This window comes from Salmo salar, chromosome 14 (genome assembly GCF_965601325.2).
Source record: "Salmo salar chromosome 14, fSalSal1, whole genome shotgun sequence".
In the NCBI taxonomy this organism is placed as follows: Eukaryota; Metazoa; Chordata; class Actinopteri; order Salmoniformes; family Salmonidae; genus Salmo; species Salmo salar.
In genome coordinates this window covers 13919274-13934046 of record NC_138304.1, presented here as the reverse complement: position 1 = coordinate 13934046, position 14773 = coordinate 13919274, and the positions used below count along the sequence as shown (strand labels likewise).

The 14773-nt window shown below is 43.2% G+C and overlaps 1 protein-coding gene across 7 annotated transcripts in view; it reads left to right on the top strand.

The window, feature by feature from the left end:
• LOC106568968 (CMP-N-acetylneuraminate-beta-1,4-galactoside alpha-2,3-sialyltransferase) overlaps positions 1 to 14773 on the top strand; it is a 101431-nt gene that overhangs the window by 31812 nt on the left and 54846 nt on the right. For all 7 annotated transcript variants that reach the window (XM_082960739.1, XM_045693901.2, XM_045693904.2 and 4 more), the window contains 6 exons: positions 144 to 189; positions 1423 to 1515; positions 8073 to 8167; positions 12705 to 12768; positions 12846 to 12941; positions 13158 to 13344. In XM_082960739.1, the coding sequence (XP_082816865.1) occupies positions 144 to 189; positions 1423 to 1515; positions 8073 to 8167; positions 12705 to 12768; positions 12846 to 12941; positions 13158 to 13344 (581 nt within the window). The remainder of the gene's footprint in view (positions 1 to 143; positions 190 to 1422; positions 1516 to 8072; positions 8168 to 12704; positions 12769 to 12845; positions 12942 to 13157; positions 13345 to 14773) is intronic.

The window sequence follows — 14773 nt, the reverse complement described above, 5'->3', positions numbered from 1 at the left end:
ACAGGCTGTTTACTTGGCGAGAGATGTACAACTACATTCAACATGAGGATGGATGATCTCTCTGTCTCCCGTGTATGGGACGAGTCCTAGTTCACAAGCCATTTTAACTCCTGTATGTTAATTTCAGTTTTCTCTCTTTCTAGTGTATGATAAGCAGGGCTTTCTGCTGAAGCTGGATGGACGTTTTTGGTAAAGTACAATTTTATCATTTTAAACCATTAGGGTTTGGTTACTCATCTCCGATTGATTGTTGTAGCTGGTTGTCCGAGGCTATTTCTTTTAGGAATGGGTTTAGCTATAACCAAGACGTCTCCCCTCATAAGAATGGGCTGTATTCAGTTTGAACAAAAACAAATCAGAAACTGAACTGGAGATGGTGTCCTGAATATTAGTTGTATTCTTAGATAGACTCTGATTCTTAGATGACACGTAGCCCAATAGATGAAATCAATGGGATAATTAATCAAATGTGACATTGAACTTGTGATTTATTAATCTCACATCCATCAGTCCATTCAAATAAACATTCATTGGGATTATTTTAGCCAATTTGACACCAAGCAGGTGTGCTGGGTCGAATTGTAATGGCCATATTAATCTCTATATGGCTAATGAGTGTCAAGGTTTGTTTGATGGTTTAAATGGAGGTGTGGGTTCTGGCTTATATGCAAACTTGAGTAATTGTATTTTGTTGGCATGAGAGCTCAGCTATGTGTGTGTGTGTGTGTTGCACTCCCACTGTAAACTTTCATAGGAGCCCTCAGTCCCTCGTCCCCTAGCTCACAGGCCATATTCTCATCACCACTCCGGCCTCTCAGAGGACGTATGTCTTCACCATACATTCACACTATAACCCCTCTCCTGAAGTTGTGCTTATGCTGGTTCTTATCTGGGGCTGCTAATACAACTGCCTACAGCAGTGGTCACCAATTCTGATCACTCCCTCTGACCTAGCAAAGATAGCATGTCAGCAAGAGACCCCAGTCCTCTCCAGCTACAGCCTGTCCATCCACGCCCCTCCTCCACCCTGCCATACCCCCCCCCATCTCATCAACACTGACTTGGTGTGTGACAGATAGGCCTCCCATAACGCTGGGACCTCCCTCCTTTCCCCCTGTTTATTTGAACTTGTCTCATGCCATATAGCAGGTAATTAATGAGTATGATTGCAGTGAGGAGGAGATACAAGGGGCTGGTTTGAACTTGATCTTCTTAGTCCCTACTTTACCTTTTTAAATTGGACAGGACCAGCATAGGGCGGGCTTAAGGGGACATATCAAACTGTTTTTAGTTCTATCTTCCAGGGAGATCTTTGTCTAAATTGGATTATGTGTAGAAGTGCAAACACTGCTTGTTATCAGGTCACGTTGTCCTCAGTCTCATCTAATCCCCTTTATCCTCCCCTCTTGGCGACACTTACAGGCCAGCGGAGTTGGCGTACAAGTATGGCAACCTCAGCGAAGGAGTTTGCAAGCCGGGCTACGCAGCGGCAAAGATGACCGCCATCTATCCAAAGTGAGCAAAACTCCTTCTGTTCTCTCTTCAGGGTTTGATTAAAGCCATTTGGTGCATCTCAAGAGTCTTAAGAGGCTTCCTCTCCTTGTCTCCACCCCTTTTGTACTTTGCACTGACTTGAAAACTTGGGGTGGCAGGTAGCGTTGGGCCAGTAACCGAAAGGTTGCTAGATCAAATCCCCGAGCTGACAAGGTAGAAATCTGTCGTTCTGCCTCTGAACAAGGCAGTTAACCCACTGTTCCTAGGCCGTCATTGTAAATAAGAATTTGTTCTTAACTGACTTGCCTAGTTAAATAAAGGTTAAACCAATTATTATAATTTTTTTTAAACATGTAAGATGAAGGCAAATTCACAGTAGGCATATGCCATATTTCAGCTCAGTGCAGATGAAGATGGAGAGATGAGGAAAGGCAGCCACTCTAGACTTTTGAGACGCTCCCCTGGAGACGTTATGTCATTACTCCAGCCAGCATGGCCTACGGGGAACAACTCGTAAAACATAAAAGCCCCACTTTTCCACACAATCTTTTAGGTTTCAGTCATGTTTCATTCATTCATTTCCTCACCACAAACTTCATACCATTTCCTCGTCAGCCCTCCGAACACAAAAGCATCTCTGTTGGGAGAGCGTAACCCCTCATCCTACCCCCATTTGAAATGGTTGCCAGCGGTGCCTCAGAGGCTTATTGTCAGAGGGGCACCGACTTCCTGTCCAGGAGGGCATGACTCACTTCCTCCTTCAAACACAATCCACGGAACACTTGACGGCCCTCCGTGATGTCACTGGGCCTTTGATGCCATCCCTCCACCCTTCTCTCCAGCCATAGGTCATTATTCCATGAGGGCTCATCAGCTATGGCCAATAGAGGGACATTTTCCACATAGCAGAAGATTTTCCCAAGGCATTTTACTCAGCTGCTCCTAAATGTGGAAGATGGTGACGCCATCTTAACATACGATGAGGTTGTGTTGATGCTTAGTCTGCGAAAAGATGGCAAATAGTGTCTCATAATGCTCATATTCGCTTAGACCAGCAATGACTGTGACAGCTTTATTATAGATATCCTGAAATTTCTTGTATTCTGTGTGTTGTTTTACTTTCTGAACAGAAATGACTGGCATTTTTGTGTAGATAATCGATTTTTGTACGGAAACCAAAAGGGGCCGTCGAGGCGTGTTACACAAATAGGCTTATGATTATTATGACTTGAGGGAAAAGGGCTTACTTGGAAGAGGTACGTTGGGAACTGCCCTCCCAACTAGGAGGCTGTGTGTTAACGATGTCTCCCAACCACTTCCTCTAATCAGCCACACGTTTTCAGATCAAAGTTCCCTACAACAGAGAGCACCTGCTTGGGACCGCATTTATTACTACCACGTTCACTTCAGTCCCACACAGTTCAATTAGCACTATTAATAGCTTAGAGTGACAAAGTTGGGTGTATCTGTTAGATGTCCTAGAGTTTGAGGTTTGTCATGTGTGATGGGGGAAAGCAAAACGTGATTGGTCGTACATGACATGTACAAACACAGATGCCAAACCGCTTGACTTTTTTTTTCTCTCAAAAACTGTTACAGCCTGAATTCAAAATGGATTAAATATACTTTTTTCTCACCCATCTACGCATAATACCACACATTTCTTTTACATTCACACCCATGATTCAATACACCTTTGGCAGCAATTGCAGCTGTGAGTCTTTCTGGGTATGTCTCTAAGAGGTTTGCACAACTGGATTGTTTAATATTAGCACGTTATTCTTTTGAAAATTCTTCCTCTGTCAAGTTGGTTATTGATCATTGCTAGACAACTGTTTTCAGGTCTTCCCATAGATTTTCAAGCCGATATAAGTTTAAACTTTAACTTAGCCACTCAGTAACATTCAATGTGGTCTTGATGAGCAACTCCAGTGAATATTTGGCCTTGTTTTAAGTTATTGTTCTGCTGAAAGGCAAATTCATCTCCCAGTGTCCAGTGGAAAGCAGACTGAGCCAGGTTTTCCTCTAGAATTTGGCCAGTGCTTAACTCTATTCTGTTTTATTTTTTATCTCTCTAGTCCTTAACGATTACAAGCTTACCCATACCATGATGCAGCCACCACTATGCTCGAAAGTATGTTACTCAGTAATGTGTTGTATTGGATTTGCCCCAAATATAACTTTTTGTCCTGAATACAAAGTGTCAGTGACACAAAATCTCAATTTAATCCATTTTAAATGTACGACACATTTTTTGTTGTTGATGAAAAAGTCAAGGGGTGTGAATGCTTTCTAAAGGCACTGTATGTCTGTAAACGGCTACCTCTTCTTGGCCACTTTTCCATGTCAGGCCACTCTCATAGAGGAGTTTCAACCCCAGCTCTGAATGCCAGATCTGAATCCCGTCTTTGGTCTCTCATGGCCAAATTGGTTAATAATGCATGTAAAGATGTAGCCAACATTTTCTTTTTGGCAAATTACATTTTTGGCATAAATTAATTTAGTCTGTAGTAAAAACAACTGATGGTTATTTACTTGGCCAGATCCCTTAACCCCCTGAATTTGAGGTCCCTCCCTAATCATCTCCATCCTTCATGTTTGTCCTCTTCCAAAAGGCCCTGCCCAGTGGAATCCAATTTATTTTCAACGCTTCCCCTCCCCTCACGCCAAACTGTTTGTATTGGAGCTCTAAATCAAGTGTTGGCGGTGAACTTGGGCGGCGCGGTTATGAAAATATGGCCCCCAGTGAGAGGAAATGAGCACAATGTGCCTGGGCCTCCTGTTTTGGGAGCACTCTCTCTTTAAGACAAGCAAACTATCCCCTATCTGTCCATCCATAGGCTAGGATACTCTTGACAGTTATTTAATGCCCGGCTCGGCCCCTGAAGCCACACGTTAATTATCACGGTTTGTTTTGTCAAGGGTCTTTGCCCGTCTGTTTCTGTCAGGTGATGTGTGGAGAGAGAGACAGACATGACTGTTACTCTTTCTTTCTTGGTGCATCAAGTGCAATTAAGGAGTTTGGAGGACGAGGACAAGTGGCTCCTCTTGTAAACCGTGTTTGCTCATTGAGTTCAGACACGATTATTAGGATGTGAAGTTTGGTGACCTGATAGCGGAATCGAATTCCTTTGGTGTTAGTAGCCAGCTTGACTGGGTGCACTGTGGGCAGCCAGCTGTAACTAGTGGTTGGTTAAGACAACCCGTGGATGTAGACGCAGCCCCCCTGGGGGTTAGCCTAGTGAAGTCAGCCTGAGTTCCTCCTCCAGATGTTGTGGTTTTGCGTCCCAGGCCTGTGTGAGTTGTAGAGAATGTCTTGTTGCTGTCAGTGTAAACACCATGGGGGCCTCACTGTGTAATCACAGCGAACTAGTAGTCTCACACACTGACACTCGCTCTCACATTGGTCCTCTATGCTGTGTAGATTTTCATAGGATGCAAAAAGATTTTCCCGTAAGTACTTAAAATGGGCTTACAATATAGTATAGCATGTCATGTTTATCCATACACATTTTTATGACTAGAATCACCTAAATCTAATCTCAGATGACTTTTCTACCACAACCACATTTTTCAAAAGAGCTACTAATCATACAAAGAATTTCTCCACAAGAATCACTTCTGACATATAAACCGTCCTAGGACCAGTAATACCCTTGTTTAAACCCCAATCTGCGACCGTGTTGTGAGTACCTTAAGTGCGAGCTGTAAAAGTGGAGCGTTGGAGGCGCGAGAGCGTTCTACGTGGACCATGGTGCTCTCCCCAACGAGACAGCGGGTCATAAAAACAGACATCCATCGTCCGGCCACACTTCCAGAAGCAGCACGTACAGCCCAGGTCTGAGGCCTGACCAGGGGAAGTGGCTCTTTTTTGATTTGAGAGGAGTGCTTTATCAAATAGTGGTTGGCGTAGGAGCACTTTGTTCGTGCGCCGGCTGTTTCTGCAAACATTTACCAATCAACACTGCCTACTTCAGTAAGACATTTCCTTGAAACGTCCCTTCCCAAATCGTCTGGGACAGATTAACACTGACATCAATACATCGCCAGGACACGTATACCCAGACTGTGTCAAGAATGGTTTCGGCCTTTTCCTGGGAAGAAACATTGTCGATAAGAGTACATGTAGCAGACTTGTTCTCTATTTTTCCCTTCTTCCTTGAGTCAACCCATTTTGCACCCTGTGTGCACGGGATGGGTTCGGTGAACAGGGGAGTGGAAAACTGGAATAACGCGGTTAGATTGATGAGTGGAACAAGCGTCTCCTCTTTCGCTTTTAGAAAGAAACTGTCAGCTTCTAAGTTAGTGTCCAGAGAGACATCAGGGTTGTGTACCCCCAGACCCACGTACTCTGCTTGATAACTCACTCACCTGTGTATTGGGTTATCAGGTAAACTCTGTTGCTCATTGGCAAGTCTCAATTCAACTTGATGAACACAGCAATCGATTTATGGTGAATCTCTGACTGAACATTATCTGGAGCAGGAAAGGGCTCGCTGTTGATCTCTGCATCTAGAAATGAAAGGACATCGCAACACAGTAGGCCTATTTTGGTTAACTTGAGTCATGCTGGACTTCTCATGAGTGGACAGACAAACTTTTTTATAAGTTTTATATTATTTGACATTAATTAAATGCAGTCTCAAATGGCCGCCTGGCCCTTTTTAACTTCTATGGGCTAGGTGGGACGGTAGCATACCACCTGCGGGACACAGCCAGTGAAATATCAGGGCGGCAAATTCAAAAACAACAAAATGTCATAATTCAACTTTCTCAAACATACAACTATTTTACACAATTTTAAAGATACACTTCTCCTTGATGTAACCACATGGTCCGATTTCAAAAAGGCTTTACAGCGAAAGCAAAACATTAGATTATGTTAGGAGAGTACATAGACAAAAATAATCACACAGCCATTTTCCAAGCAAGGACATGTGTCAATAAAACCCAAAACACAGCTAAATTAAGCACTAACCTTTGACGATCTTCATCAGATGACACTCCTAGGACATTATGTTACACAATACATGTATGTTTTGTTCGATAAAGTTCATATTTATATCCAAAAACAGCATTTTACATTGGCGCGTGATGTTCAGAAAATGTATTCCCACCAAAACGTCCGGTGAATGTGCACATCAATTTACAAAAATACTCATCATAAACATTGACAAAATATATAACAATTATTTAAAGAATTATAGATGGACTACTCCTGGATGCAACCGCTGTGTCAGATTTTAAAATAGCTTTACGGAGAAAGCACAGTACATAGCTCAGCCATCACGGTGAGCTATTGACACCCGCCAAGTTCGTGGCAACCTAAACTCAGAATTAGTATTAGAAATATTCTCTTACCTTTGCTGATCTTCGTCAGATTGCACTCCCAGGACTGCTACTTCCACAAGAAATGTTGTTTTTGTTCGAAATAATCCATATTTATGTACAAATACCTCCGTTTTGTTCATGCGTACAGTTCACTTATCCAAAGGCATAACGCGCGAGCGCGGAACCAGAGACGAAAAGTCGAAATGTTCCATTACCGTACTTAGAAGCATGTCAAACGCTGTTTAAAATCAATCTTTATGGTATTTTTAACTTAAAATTGTGATTATATTCCAACCGGACAATAGCATATTCATTCAAGAAGAAAAAGAAGGAACGGCGTGCTCGCGTGACCGCGCATATCTAATCCCTTTGTTTCCAGGAAGTCCACTCAGAAACTGAGCTCCTATTATCTGCCCAGTGACAGGAGAATGCTCAAATGACTTTCTGAAGGCTTTAGACAGCCAATGGAAGCCTTAGGAAGTGCAACGTCACCCCACAGACACTGTAGCTTCGATAGAGAATCAAAAGAAGAACTACAATTCTCAGACTTTCCACTTCCTGCTTGGATTTTTCTCTGTTTTTTTCTTGCCATATGAGTTCTGTTATACTCACAGACACCATTCAAACCGTTTTAGAAACTTCAGAGTGTTTTCTATCCAAATCTACTAATAATATGCATATTCTAGTTTCTGGGCCAGAGTTGTAACCTGTTTAAATTGGGTACGTTTGTCATCCGGCCGTGAAAATACTGCCCCCTAGCCCAGACAGGTTAATAGCACACATTTCAGCAAATAAACACGTTTTCAAATAAACGCTGGGTTAAAAATAATTATTGACGAGGTTACAATGGACACAGCTCTGATATTCCCACGGTCATGTGCATTAACCATGTATTTTTTATTCTGTCATTGTTGCTAGCCGTTCCGTCCCTAATTATTTTTTTTCCATGGTGCTGAAGCGCAAAATCAGGTGTATGGTAGGCAGCCTAGTCTTTGCACGTCTGATCTGCGATGGATTTGCTGTTATAATGTTTATACAGGTCATACGGGTCACAATAAATAGTGTGGTAGTCTTTTAAACATTTTATTGAGCAAAAGCTGTGTGCATTTTATGTAATTAGACGCTTGGCTCAAATTGGAGCCCGTCTCTAATTAGTGCCGTTTTTCTTCAGCGATTGAAACGCCAGGCTATTTATTGAAGTTTTACAGTAATCTCTCCTGTTTTTCTTTCTACTGTTCTTCTCACAGGTTCATGAAGCCAGCTCCCATGTTTCTCGACCGGAACTTCAAGCGGCTTGCCAAAGTCCGCAATTACTTGCCTCCATTTGGATTCAAAACACAAGGTAAGACAAATTGTGCGTCTAACGTTAGACAGATTTGATTATTCCATGTATCCCATTGATGGCAATGGTTATGTCTTTAACTTGTCATGGTGGTTTTGGAACTGTGTATAGATGATGATTTGGGCTGGATATGTAAGCTAAAGAGAAGAGGGTGCCAGAGCGCTACCATCCTTATCACCACGGGCCAGTTAGCGCATCTTCACGCTTGGTGATATATAGCTGGCAGAACATCCCTCCTGGCCTACTTGGGTTGATCTCACGCTGCTCCTGTCATGATTTCTGATGGTTACACACACTGCCACTGACTGTGCCTTTTTGCCTGGGTTGGGGCAAAGGTTCGAGGGTGAGAATGGGATGCTTGGATATTACAGGACGTTTCTTGCTACAGCAACATCTAGACAGTGAGACAACACTTCACTTTCTCTGAACTTCTACAAACTTCTATGGCTTTTTCTTCAACACCCATCCTAAAGGTGAAATGCATCAAAATACTTAAGTCTTCATTCTTTCCTCGATTGTGAAGCAGTAGGGCTGGCACAATAACCAACTGTTATGGATGAAGACCGTCATGAAAATAAAATGATATCGAACAGCTGACTGAATGACCAAAATGCAGGAGCAGCACACATAGAAATAGAGTGAATAGAACAGGCTTGGAACCGCTAACCCTGGCAATTTGACTGGCATAGGCATACTCATGGGTACAATCCCAATGTCTGCCTGGTATTGTGGTGTAATAATTTCCATGGAAATGTAGAATGTTCATTCAAATGATGTTAACAGATGTGGCTCATGCAATGGAATGTACTTTTTTGTAATGTGAGTTGAATCAACAAATCATAGCACATATTTTACTTTCTAATTTGCTCATAGGTCGAACATATACAGGTTAAGACAACGTCGTCACAAATCTGAGGCCAGCGCCGTTGTTAACTGGAAAAGCCGGTCCCGTTGTTGCAAAGAGTTATGGGATATTAGAATCCCGTTGACTCAACATAGCTTTGCTTCTACAGTGGGGGGGGAAAGTATTTGATCCCCTTCTGATTTTGTACGTTTGCACACTTACAAAGGAATGCTCAGTCTGTAATTTTAATGGTAGGTTTATTTGAACAGTGAGAGACAGAACAACAACAACAACAAAAATCCAGAAAAACGCTTGTCAAAAATGTTATAAAATGATTTGCATTTTAATGAGGGAAATAAGTATTTGACCCCTCTGCAAAACATGACTTAGTACTTGGTGACAAAACCCTTGTTGGCAATAAGTCATGAGAACGGTGAGGAATCAGCCCAGAACTACACGGGAGGATCTTGTCAATGATCTCAAGACAGCTGGGACCATAGTCACCAAGAAAACAATTGGTAACACACTACGCGGTGAAGGACTGAAATCCTGCAGCGCCCGCAAGGTCCCCCTGCTCAAAAATACATATACATGCCCGTCTGAAGTTTGCCAATGAACATCTGAACGATTCAGAGGACAACTGGGTGAAAGTGTTGTGGTCAGATGAGACCAAAATAGAGCTCTTTGGCATCAACTCAACTCGCCGTGTTTGGAGGAGGAGGAATGCTGCCTATGACCCCAAGAACACCATCTCCACCGTCAACCATGGAGGTGGAAACATTATGCTTTAGGGGTGTTTTTCTGCTAAGGGGACAGGACAACTTCACCGCATCAAAGGAACGATAGACATGTACCGTCAAATCTTGGGTGAGAACATCCTTCCCTCAGCCAGGGCATTGAAAATTGGTCGTGGATGGGTATTCCAGCATGACACTGACCCAAAACACACGGCCAAGGCAACAAAGGAGTGGCTCAAGAAGAAGCACATTAAGGTCCTGGAGTGGCCTAGCCAGTCTCCAGACCTTAATCCCATAGAAAATCTGTGGAGGGAGCTGAAGGTTCGAGTTGCCAAATGTCAGCCTCGAAACCTTAATGACTTGGAGAAGATCTGCAAAGACAAAATCCCTCCTGAGATATGTGCAAACCTGGTGGCCAACTACAAGAAACGGCTGACCTCTGTGATTGCCAACAAGGGTTTTGCCACCAAGCACTAAGTCATGTTTTGCAGAGGGGTCAAATACTTATTTCCCTCATTAAAATGCAAATCATTTTATAGCATTTTTGACATGCATTTTTCTGGATTTTTTAGTTGTTATTCTTTTCTCTCACTGTTCAAATAAACCTACCATTAAAATTATATACTGGTCATTTCTTTGTAAGTGGGCAAACGTACAAATCAGCAGGGGATCAAATACTTTTTCCCCCCACTGTATGTGCATCCTTTTCAAGCACACCCTTCTCATTAACCTGTGGTGAGTTATTCACAATTTTTGATGAACAAATAAGGTTTTATATGTAAGATGGTTAACTAAAGAGCAAAATGTATTGATTATTATTATCATTTGTGCCCTGGTCCTGTAAAATCTCTTTGTCACTTCCCACGAGCCGGGTTGTGACAACTCTCACTCATTCTTATGTTTAATAAGTGTATCGTATAGTGTGTGTGTGTGTGTGTGTGTGTGTGTGTGTGTGTGTGTGTGTGTGGGCAGGCTTACAATGATGGCAAAAAAAAACTTTTGAGAGTGCGCTGACCCTGGTGCTAGAGGGGGTACGCAGCTGGAGGTAGAATGTTTGAAGGGGTATGGGACTATAAAAGTTTGGGAACCACTGGCCTAGACGAACTGAGCAGACCATAATGATCTCTTTAAGAGACACCTAGAATAGATAGCTATATTATAAAGTTTAGATATTTCTGGCCTGGGTGCAGTTATGCTCTTTGGAAATCCCTAATGATTCAATAAGCATGGTATATTTGTGTAACGGTTGTCGTCGGATTTAGACCAAAATGCAGCGGGGAAATGTGCACTCATCTTCTTTATTATAAACGGACAAGAAGGAGAACCAAAACAAACACGTACACAAAGAAAACACAATGACTAATCACAGGCTTGTAAGGCACAAGGCTATACACAGAACAATCTCCCACAAAGTACTCAACAAACACATACCTATATATAGGACTCTCAATCAGAGGCAACTAGAAAACACCTGCCTCCAATTGAGAGTCCAACCCCAATTAACAAAACATAGAAATACAAAAGACTAGACAGAACATAGAACAGTGCCCAAAAACCCCCGGAATACATAAATCAAATACCCTACTAAACAAACCACCACCCCGAACCACATAAAACAAATACCCTCTGCCACGTCCTGACCAAACTACAATAACAAATAACCCCTATTACTGGTCAGGATGTGACAATTTGTATGTATTTCTTCATGTCCAGTCTCACTTGTCTCCCTTTACCTTGTGTAAACTCTGCTCTACAGCAGCACGCTGTAGCAGAACATTGAGATCATGTTCAGTGACATCTCCAACCCCTCCTCCACATTTCAGCTGAAGATTTTCCTCACCAGAAAAGTGTACTTCAAGACAGCGGCAATTTATCTGAGCTGCCGCCTAGACATACTTGGCTGAAGTGTTTATCCTGCGTGCTAATAACAATTAGCCACCATGTCTCTCCTCTTCGAGAAACCTGTCCCAGTTTTTTTTGTGGGGGGGTGGGGATTTCACCCTATTGAGTCGGGTGTGGTCTGGTCCTCTGTTTATGCTGACCGGGGTGATGCTTGATGCCAGACTTCGACGCCGCGTCCAAACAATGGGCCACTGCTCATTTTGTGCTGTTTAATCACGAGGCTCGTTAGACGTGATAAAGCCTTCTGCATTACTCTTGCAAGAAGCAAAGGAGACGCCTACATGGGGTTGTGGTTGAGCCTAATGACATTTCATATCAGTTGTTTATCAAATGGATCCAGCACGCAACTGAAATGTGATTATACAAGCGAGTGATTCATTTGGATATTACCTTGTTGGATAAATTGGACACACAACCTAGATATAAATCTCCCAATCTATGGTAGACCTATGACTAATATGAGAAGGAAAGAGTCAAGAGGTGCTAGTGGGCTGTGTGGGGGTGGGAGGGGTGCGAAGACAAATGTGTCTTAAACACCAGAGTCATGACTCCGCCAGAATACCCTCTGGAACATGGCAGGAATGCACGCTATGGCTAAACAACCCCGTATCTCACACCACCAGACCCAGCTCCGCATCCACACTGAGAGAGCCCTTGCACAGCACACTTCAACCGGGAGAATGTGCTTGTTTGAAAACGGCATTCCTCACTGAGGGGTTTTATGGGCAGCGTTTTCTTTTCTGAAGTGCCGTTTCACCCGGATTCATCCGTCCTGAAAGGGATGATGGTTTTCCAATTTTACTGTCACTGGGCCTGTGGCTTATCCTTATCTGTAATTTTAATAAACGGTTAGGAACGTTTTCTCCTCCAGACCTTCTCCCAAGGACCACCTAGCTTGCTACATTGTTTTCTGGGCGTTGAAGTCCTCGACAGTTTGTTATTAAAGAGGAGCTATTAATCCTTTTCATGAGGGGTTTTGTCTGTGACCTAGCAAACAACATTGAACTGTAGTTGATATCTAAACTGTCTTTTTCTCTCCCGTTTCATTTTGCAGAAAGAATCATAGACAGTATTCTAACTGCCACAAAGAACTATGGCTTGGGTGAAGACCTTGACAGGTAATTGCCATGGGAATTAAGTAGCGCACTCGTGTGCGGACACACTTTTTAACCCCTCAGATGTTCTTCTCTTCCAGTCTTGGTTGTAAAAGATGCATTATTGTGGGCAATGGTGGTATCCTGGCCAACAAGTCTTTGGGCTCGCGCATAGATGATTACAACATTGTGGTGAGGTGAGTCTACTTCCAATGGAAGGGCAACATGATGCCAGTTAAGAGGGTAAAGATGATAGTTCTGCTGAATGTCAGTTTCTCCTTTTGAACTCTTGACACTGGTTAGACTTTAATGGACTTGGGGTTAGTTTGGTAGCCTGGGTGCCAGCCGCAGATTATGTTATGATATCAACACACAATGTATTCGCCCCCATAGCATTTCTTCTCTAACCGCAGGTTGAACGAGGCTCCTGTGACTGGTTTCAGCAAGGACGTGGGCACCAAGACCACGATGCGCATCACCTACCCCGAGGGGGCCATTCAGAAGCCTGAGCGCTACGAAAAGGACTCGCTATTCGTCTTCTCCGCCTTCAAACCGCTGGACTTCAAGTGGCTCAGACAAATGGTCTTCAAAGAGAAACTGGTGAGGCATACCTCAAGGCTGACTGTTACCTTTTTTATTAATTTGGACCGCTAAGAAAAAGTTAGTTGGTCATGTTTGTTAGTGGTTGGGTGCACTTCCGCTGCCCTGAAAGAGTATGCATTCTTCTGCAAAATGTCCAGTCCCACCTCCTTTCTAGGTCTCTTCCATTGCTTCTCCATCTGTCATAACATTAAGGCGAACACATAAACGGAATTCCACTGGATGTTTTGGATAGTTTGAGTGCTTTCTGCGGCACTACGTGACTAGGGGTGTTTTAGAAATGCCATTATGGTCATAGATATACGTGCATCTTCTGTTGCAGTCATTTGCTCGTCTTGTGTCATTTAGTAGATGTGGTTATGGGTTCTCACAATACTTTCCCATTTCCTCATGATTACGAATAACAGGGTTTAAATTGTGCTTTATTGAGAAACCAATCTGAGCAAATGATCTCTCCACTTTTCATTCTGCCCTGGTGAGAAATAAAACACGATTTCCCCATTTAAGGACCTTTGTCCTTTCTTTTGACGAGCCACTGACTGCCATGCTTGAGTGACAGCCTGCGAATTGGCCTCTTAATCCGAGGGTCTGGCTGTCTGAATGAGCTTTTCCTTATCTCTGCCAGGGAGGACGGCAGACAATCCTGTATCACTGAAAGAGCTTGCACAAGCACTCTCGTCAGTTACTCTACAACAGTCAGAGTAGGGTAGCTAAATTCAAGGACATTTGCAGTCTCTCCAGGTGGAGGAAAAAATTGTGTCTGCTGTTGAACTTGCCGGTCAGGCATTCAATTTTGGCCGTGTTGAGTTTCTCCCTATAGGGGGCTACTAAATTTCTGAAGGGATTCTTCTGGTAAATCTGGCAATCCAGCGTCTGGGGGATCCGCTTCCTATCCAGCGCAGCTGTGTGACTTTCAGGGACCAGCAGGAATTTTTACTAGGTGACATTTGTCAAAATACAAGACTCTGGAGAGATAAGAGGGGTTAGGAGGAGGGAGAGTGAGAAAGAGGGGGTAAAATTAGGGTAAGGGAGAGGGCCATAAGAATAAGGGAAAGCGTAAAAGAGGTGGCTGTTCGATGGTGCCTTTGAATTGGGCAGATTTGTCTGGACTGTCAGCTGGTAAGTAGCGGGGACAGTGGAAATGGCGGACATGGAAAACATTTATCTGATCTCTGGCTCCTCACAGATCAGCCTTTGATCTGCAGGGAAAGGAATACTTTCACTCATTAAATAAATCACTGGTCAGAAGTCCTCTGTCTTCCATGACGGCACTGTAGTTGGGATGCATGCACGCACACACGCTTAACTCAGTCACACCAACTCACTATTTTGGGTCGAACGTGCCTCATGCAGCTCAATGTAACTCACAAACTATAGGTGTTGGTTAACACTTTTACATTGCTACTAATGTACAGTGCCTTCAGAAAGT